Source organism: Hibiscus syriacus, unplaced genomic scaffold (genome assembly GCF_006381635.1).
Source record: "Hibiscus syriacus cultivar Baekdansim isolate YM2019G1 unplaced genomic scaffold, ASM638163v2 tig00112281_pilon, whole genome shotgun sequence".
NCBI lineage: Eukaryota > Viridiplantae > Streptophyta > Magnoliopsida > Malvales > Malvaceae > Hibiscus > Hibiscus syriacus.
The window spans coordinates 730261-739067 of NW_024063292.1; the positions used below are offsets into that span (position 1 = coordinate 730261).

The window sequence follows — 8807 nt, forward strand, 5'->3', positions numbered from 1 at the left end:
AACAACTTGCACATGAGAACCTGCAGTGTTTAAAATCTCGAGATTACTTGATTCTTGTTTTATCAGAAGTGAAATTTATGTTCAAATATATTGAATAAAATCATATTAGAGCCGGGAACTGCAAGGCTAGTGGGTTTTTGTCCGTTGTTTCCTCAATCCATGTTCATGTTGTTGTTTTTATGCAAGTTTGGAGCCGTCCTTTGTGTAGCCTCAAGGGGAAGAAATTCATGGCAGCAAACAGAATCCCTATGTGGCTTATAAATATACGTCCAAATCATTATTTTATAAACTAATCATTAATGTTTAAATATATGTAATATTTGTATATTTATTCTGTTTTTAACGTCGGCTTATGGCGACCGGCTTCAACTGTGTGCAGGTTCAGCATGTTACTCTGCCACAGCCTCAGCCTCAGCCTCAGGCCCTCAGCGCGTACCCCACTTCCCATATACCGTCTCTACCAAGCACATGGTACCCACATAAAACTAATACATCTCTCACCAACAAATATAGATCTCATCCTTATAATTTCTTTTATAAATTATACTAATATTAATTAGTTCAAATTATATGTCACAAAGATTCGAGACTTAACCAATTATTTGTTTTTAGTAAGATGAGACAATATATTCCTTTAATAAGGTCAAGAGTTCGAATTCTGATGTTTGTGCATGAAACTAACTGGATTGTGAATGTCATCTCATAATTGACCTATGCCAAATCTGATATGGATTAGTTTTTCAAGTAGATCAGATACCACTGATTAATTAAAAAAATTAAAGATTCAAACTTTTTTAATTCAACTATCATATTTATAATATTAAGATTTAAACTTCAGATTTTACTTAAATAATTAAGTATATTATTTTATTAGATTAACTAATTATTACTATATCTTAGTCTTTTTTTTTTCTTTTAATATAATTTGGGGTGATATAGTAAAAATGCACAATTACTTAACGGTGACAATTTAACTTAAAATCGATGAATTCTGACTTGATAGAGTTATTTTTTTTTAAAATAGGTTCGAGTTAGATCAGATTTTATATATAGTGAGATCAAGTCAGGTTTGAATGGAGGGAGAAAAACCTCCTACCCAATCCGAAGATAATAGTATCATTTTTAATATAAATTTATTGATAATTGTTATAATACCTTATATCTCTAGTTTTTAATTAAGTCATTAATTTTTATCGAGTTATATTGAATCAAATCTAATTTATACTCTAAAAATAGGTGTCAAATTGGGTTTAGGTAGAAAAAAATATAGACTTTGCATCGAATCAAATTGGATGAAAAAATATATATTTTTCGAATCGGATTAGGTTCAAATAAAATATATATTTTTCAAATCATGTCAGATTGACCAAAAATCCGATAGAATCAACCCACTATCATCTCTATATACATTCCACAAATATAATAATTTCTTTGTTTCATGGCAGCGAAGGTGGTTTTTCTGGCTACCATCTTGTCATTTTTAGTTATTTTTATCGTATTTTTAATAATAATTTCCATTTGTCCTTTTTCTAGTAAAGGATATCATGGCTACCGATGTTAGACTCTCGGTGCAGGTTTTTTTTATTGATCTTCTTCTCGGTCTTTTGTTTTTCACTGAATACATGGTTGGTTGATTTCTCGATGCCCGGTTCCTCTGTTCGTTTGTATAAGACGGTTCGTTGGTTATCACATATATGTGTCGGGTGAGATTACTGTTAAGGGGTAATCGCTTTTTCCGTTAGTCATCTTGATTCTTCTTCAAGTTTTTCTCCTCCATGTTTTGATGCTCGAAGTCGTTGGTGTGTTCAATTTATGTACATCGTTGTTTTATTTGTTAATGGTTTTATTTACCAGACTATCATTAAGTGATCATTGTTATATTTTATTTTCGATAGTATTGATTATATTTGAGTATGGAATTGACAAGTTATTTGATTATACGGATTTCGATAAATAAAATATCATAGTTATTTTAAAATATATATATATATATATACTGTTAAGTTAGCTTAAAAATATTATACATCCGTTTTATAATTTATTAGTGAGAACATATTGTATAGGCAGCATCTGCATTAGATTTTACATGTACCTTCTATTCAACCAATAAAAATAACTCCGTTTACTGCATTCAGAATAAGAATAAAAAATTGGAGAAAGATAAGAAAATTTTAAAAAAGAAAAAGGTCGGTGACACGTGGATAGCCTTACCCGATTTCCACTGTTCACCACTTGATACTCCACCTCTGCTTTCAACTATATATACAAACTCTCTTCGTCGGCCTCTGCCCCCATCTTATTCTATATCGTTTTTTCGCCAAAAACTATCGACTTTTCATACTTCAATGCCTACTCTTCACCTTTCCCTTGTGTTAGCCACCTTCTTCCTTCCTTCAGCTCTTCTCAGGTCATTCATTCATAAACTAACTGTTTATTTATATTAACCAATCAATCCATCATTCTTGACGTCGGTTTTAATTTTTAAGATTTATTTTTCTTGTGTTTTACAGGTGCTCATTCATCAACCTTTACTATAGAAAAAAATGCAGCTATACGGTTTGGCCTGGGATGTTATCCGGTGCCGGAACCCCTCCGATTTCACCTACAGGCTTTGTTCTTGAACCGGGGGAGCCAACATCCATTTCTGTTCCAACATCCTGGTCGGGTCGGATATGGGGTCGAACCCTTTGCACCCAAGATCCATTCGGAAAATTATCTTGCCTCACCGGAGACTGCGGCTCCTCCACACTCGAATGTTCAGGCGGCGGCGCCATCCCTCCCGCTTCCCTTGCGGAGTTTACGCTCAATGGTGCAGGTGGATTGGATTTCTATGATGTTAGCATTGTTGACGGCTACAATCTACTGATGATGATATTCCCAAGTGGTAGAACCAGAGGTAATTATACATCGGCGGGATGTGCGGCGGATTTGAACGGTGACTGTCCTGTGGAGCTTAAGGTTGTGGATGGGAGTGAAGGGGTTGCATGTAAGAGTGCTTGCGATGTGTTTGAGGATTCCCCATATTACTGCAGCGGAGCTTATGCTACTTGTCACGGGCTAGAAACTTGGGTCCGAGACATTGGTGTAAGCGTCCGACAAAGAGGTTCAATACGGAGAATCGGACTTACCGAGACCACCAGACTTAGCCCATTCTTGGAGAATGCTTAACAAGTCCGTGAAGGATCTATTCTGAGGCGTCTGAGATAAGCGACGAAGGCGATGGGGGCAGTAGTGTCGAGGCTCGTGGATTCGAACCGAGACATGTGAGCAGATATCTGTAAGAGAATTATACAGACTATTGGGCTTGCCCAGAACCATCAGATCTGACCCGTTCCTTGGAGGATTCTAGAAGGATAAGGTTAGATGTGATTGCCTTAAATTATGGAGGTGGGTTAGGTGGGAATCAATCCTAGCCCTTCATGTAAAACGATCTTAGCCATCGATTGAGAGGGAGCTCCCCTATAAATATAGAGCTTTCCTTCTCATTTGTAATCACCCAATTCCATTCTTCTCTTTGTGATAAAGTAATAAAGCTCTGAGGCATTTGCTCTATTCTTTCTGAGTTCTTTGGTTCTTTGTTCTTGTTGCCTATCTTGGTGTCCAGGAGTATCCACCTTCGTGTTTGCACTTTCACATAATAGTCCGAACTTGTGGCTCGGAGTAGCCACGTTAGTGTTTAAAGCTTCCGCAATCCGAAGCCTTGAGGACTTGGTTCCAACCTTTGTGAGTTCGCACACTCACTAGGCTTGGGTAAGGCTTACGTAGTCGCCGAGAAGACCGAGGAGCGTCTAAAGCGTCTAAGGCCGCACAACCCGTCAGACCTTGACTCTGATATTCCGACGGTTTGAGGCGTCGAAGTTCTGGGGGCGTGACATATGGTATCAGAGCGAGTCATTTTGGGCAAGCAACGATCGTTTCGACCATATTTGGTGGAAGGTGCAAAACCGGGTAAGTTTGTTTTACTTACTTTCAATCAATTTACTTGATAATTGAAATGGGGTACAAGAAAAGAGGAGTTTCCGCACGCAAAGGCAAGGAGTGCCAAGGTGGTAAATGGGAAGAGAGTTCGTTGGGCTCTAGAGCGTCACTGGTGTCTAAGCATGAAGATGTCGTGATGAGTTCGCAAGGAATGCTCGAGGCAACGAAAACACACCAAGGGGAGCCGGTTCTCGAGGTAGAGAGGCTCAAGGGTGACGCCGAAGGCATGTCCGAGTGAGACGACATGTTCTCTCATGAATACGAGAAAAGTCTTAATGAGGAACAAGGAGAAGAACTCTCACTGTAAGAGAAATGGGCCTACTGGATGGAATGTATTGCTGACCACACAGAGAGGCTCATTAATCTAGAGCATATCTCAACTTCGTGGGAACAAAGGGTCGGTAGACTTGAACAACCCGAGGATGAGGCCAAGCAGACCCAAGGTGTTGTGGAGTCCCGCCTTGATCGATTAGAGTCCATGGAGGGGAGATTCAAGGTCGAGACGCAACAAGTTCTAGACATGTTAGAGACGGTTCGAGGGAGAAATGCCCAAGAAGACGAGGTAACGGCTTTGAGAAACGAGGTGGATGAGCTCAAGAGGGAGCTACTCATATACAAGGGAGCAATGAGTGAATGGGGTGCGCTCAAGACCTTCTTGGAAGGACTTAGACCAGGGGCGATGCTCGGGGGAGAGCAAAGTGATTCCCAGAGATATTTGGAAGCCATAGCTGTAGCTGGAACACCGACTGAGCTTGCAGATGTCAAGATAAGGAGCAATGTGTCATCCAGGCCCATGCCCAGGGATAGTGGCAATAATGGGGGAGACCGGGAAAAGGTGCAGCGGGGAGATGGTACAGAAAGCTCTTCGAGTGGCCAAGTTGAGCCATCGACTGTTCGCGGCCAAGGAAAGCCATCGGGAAAGAATGGCAAGGCCAAGTCCAGGGAAAAGAAGAAGGCTAGCAAGGAAAAGCTGAAATGCTACTTCTGTGATGGTCCTCATTTGATAAGAGGATGTCCCGCGAAGCGTCGCCTTACAACCATCATGAGGATGATGGGAGAATGGGAAGTAGCGAGAATTGGCGGAGGCAGAAGAATTAAACCTGCCAAGTCAAGGGAAAGTCTTGGTCCGATTGATGGGATCAATGTGGCCAATCAAAGATCCATACGAGGCAAGGCTATCGATGATGAAGCAGCCAAACCCAGAAGGAAGCTCAATGCGATTTTGGGTGTTCAAGCAATCAAGTCAAGAGCAAGACTTGATGAGGCTACGTGTTCCAAAGTTGCTGAATCGAGGGGCAAGCATGGTGCGACTACAAGCTGTCAAGTAGTTCGCCCAGGATCGATACGTGCTGAGACTGCGGGTGTCAAAGCAGTAGAGCACAGGAAAGGACCCAGTACGATAGCTAGTGATAATGCCGTCAAGCAGAGGGTGCAAAGTGAGTAGGTTCGCTCACAATATGCCAAAATGGAGGCGTGGTCCAAGTTGAGGCGCCTCAGGCATAAGGGGACACTCAAGGAGTATGTAAGTCGATTCAAAAGACTCATGCTCAAAGTCCCAAGTTTGACTGAAGAATATGCATTCTTCACCTTAATGTTCGGACTGAAGCCGTGGGCAAAGAGGGCATTGGAGCGAAGGGAAGTCAAGGAGCTGTCTAAAGCCTTGAGAACCGCGGAGTCCATCAAGAAATTTGGAGTCAATAAGAACAATACTTCCAAACCAAAAGCCAAAGCCGAGGGTAGTGGCAAGAGATTTCGAGATGAAGACAAGTCAGAGGGTGAGGAAGGTTGTTCCTCGAGTGGCAGAGCAAGTCCACTCAATGATGAACCAGACGGTGGATCTGGTGATGATGTGTGTACTAGTTCAAGTGACACAGACGCTAAGCCGAGGGTAAGAGTCGAGCAAGAGAAGGGGCGCAAACTTGAGGTGCCAACAGTGTTTCAAGATTACCTGAGGAGAGCCGAGTCATCCAAGGTGATGGATGAGCCCAGGATCGAGTTGTCCGAAGAAGAGGACGAACCAAGAATCGAAGGGGCACTGAGGATTGGCTCAATACGGTTCATTTCTGCCAAAGCAAGTAGAGGCCAAGGTCAGACCGAGTTGTCCATGTCCAAGGAGTCGAGACAAGGGCTTACCGAGGATGTTCAAGAGAGGAACAATCCTTTAAAGACTCGTAGACAAGAGTCGAATGGGGCCAAGACGTTGAAGGACAAGGTAACCGTGGAGACACCACCCATATCCAAGGTGGGAACTGAGCTCCAACCTTCATGTTAGAAGGGAGGAAGTAAGAAGGGTCATCGGACTTTGCCGTGAGAAAGTGCCGATGCATGATGGCGCAAAGAACTCCAATGACAAGGGTTCAATACGGGGAGTTTCAGACTTTATGGAGCAAGAAGGGTTGACACAAATTTTTTGAGTAAATGCCAACTAAATCAGAGGGGGAAGGTATATCTCAACACATTTCTTGTGTTCTTTTGAGTTTGATTTTCCGTTTTAAATAAGTGTAGGTCGGGCAAGACCTAACTTTAATGCGGGGGAAACAAAGTTTGGATGGGATCCAAGACTTTACCGCAAGGGACATGAGGGTCAAAGCCGAGGAAAATCAAGAATTGTAGGAAAGAGTTCCTACGTTAGAGATGCACTTGTGGGCGTGTTAGCCCGTTTCATCACTTGGCGGCAAGAGCCGAAGCAAGCACAACCATTATGGGAGGCCGAGTCCTTATGGGGGACGTGAGCAAGCGGAGGCGTCAAAAGGCAATCAAGTTGATGTGAATTATGGCGTAAAAGATCGTGAAGTTACACGAGGCAAAAGCCAAGGCAAGCAGTTCGTATGGGAGGAGCGTGACAAGCCAAGGCACTGAAGAGTATCCAAGTTGGTGTTGCCCAGGATCGTCGAGTGCAGCGACGAGGGCGTCGCTAGGTTCGGTGGGGAAGAATGTCACGGGCTAGAAACTTGGGTCCGAGACATTGGTGTAAGCGTCCGACAAAGAGGTTCAATACGGAGAATCGGACTTACCGAGACCACCAGACTTAGCCCATTCTTGGAGAATGCTTAACAAGTCCGTGAAGGATCTATTCCGAGGCGTCCGAGACAAGCGACGAAGGCGATGGGGGCAGTGGTGTCGAGGCTCGTGGATTCAAACCGAGACATGTGAGCAGATATCTATAAGAGAATTATAAAGACTATTGGGCTTGCCCATAACCATCAGATCTGGCCCATTCCTTGGAGGATTCTAGAAGGATAAGGTTAGGTGGGATTGTCTTAAATTATGGGAGGTGGGTTAGGTGGGAATCAATCCTAGCCCTTCATGTAAAACGATCTTAGCCATCGATTGAGAGGGAGGTCACCTATAAATAGAGAGCTCTCCTCCTCATTTGTAATCACCCAATTCTATTCTTCTCTTTGTGAGAGAGTAATAAAGCTCTGAGGTATTTGCTCTATTCTTTCTGAGTTCTTTGGTTCTTTGTTCTTGTTGCCTATCTTGGTGGCCAGGAGTAGCCACTTTCGTGTTTGCACTTCCACACGATAGTCTGACATTGTGGCTCGGAGTAGCCACGTTGGTGTTTAAAGCTTCCGCAATCCGAAGTCTTGAGGGCTTGGTTCCAACCTTTGTGAGTTCGCACACTCACTAGGCTTGGGTAAGGCTTACTTAGTCGCCGAGAAGACCAAGGAGCGTCTAAAGCGTCTAAGGCCGCACGACCCGTCAGGCCTTGACTCTGATATTCCGACGGTTTGAGGCGTCAAATTTCTGGGGGCGTAACATACTCTAAATACGTGCAGGCCTAGATCTTACTCCCAATTCTTCAAGACTGTGTGCCCTACGGCTTATAGCTATGCCTATGACGATGGAACCAATACCTTCACTTGAGCTGGCGCTGATTACGATATCACTTTCTACCGTCCCCTACCGCCAGATCTAAATCCTTGACACTAACAATTTAAATTGTAGTTATAGTAACATAACATATATTATTACCATCATTTTTAGTTTCTTTATTTCAAAGGTTTAGGTTGTAAAATCGGTTTGGGAGTCACATGGGACCGGTCCCCAGATATGGCTTGCACGTTTTCTTTAATGGACGCCAGTTATATACACTCAAATTATTTCAAAACTTTTTTGGTTGGATTTCAGGCGCTGACACTTCGATTTGTGTGTGTTTGCAGTGTGAAATCATCCAATCCCATGGCGATTAACATCTCATCAGCCGGTCCCCATCCCGCATCATCAGCTCTTATTGGCAGTGCCATCGCCATTTTAGCAGCAATATGGGGTTGTGGCATTTGTTATGAGAATAATGCCACCCATGCGTTTCCCTTTCCATGTGATAAATTTTTTCATATGAAACTTGGGCAATTTGCAGGCAACAATCCCAACATCCGATGATATCACTGCCCTGCAATTTACTTCTCCAACTTGGAGAAGCAAAGAGTTATATTTTTCTCTATAGACAAACAAAAGATGGGAACATACTATATTTGATCATCATCAACTACTTTTTCCCCCACAGAATCTGTTGAAGGAAAGAAAGCTGGCAAATTAAGGGCATATTCTCGATTGATTTAGTGTAGGGGCGTACAATGATTAGTTGGCTACGTACATTTTTTTAGCACTTGTTGCCTACAAATTATGCCAACGGTGATGAGTTCATTTGTCACTAATTGTTTATAATGAAGTGCATTTTTCTTTTGCCGATGTTTCCTATGCCTGACGATAGTTAAATGTTCCTTTTTTTTCTGTTTAGGTAGCATGGGTTTGGCAGTCACAACTCACAACCCTTAAATATTTTACCATTCATGATTATTAAATAATTGGATTACATTTTATATTTA

The 8807-nt window shown here is 42.4% G+C and overlaps 1 protein-coding gene across 1 annotated transcript; it reads left to right on the forward strand.

Moving 5' to 3' along the window:
* The first annotated feature begins 2339 nt into the window (after positions 1 to 2339).
* LOC120177077 (thaumatin-like protein 1) lies at positions 2340 to 7867 on the forward strand. Its single transcript, XM_039183320.1, has 3 exons — positions 2340 to 2407; positions 2511 to 3044; positions 7740 to 7867. Exons 1-3 carry the CDS (start codon positions 2346 to 2348, stop codon positions 7843 to 7845), a joined length of 702 nt encoding a protein of 233 aa, XP_039039251.1. The 5' UTR covers positions 2340 to 2345; the 3' UTR covers positions 7846 to 7867.
* The last annotated feature ends 940 nt before the right edge of the window (positions 7868 to 8807 follow it).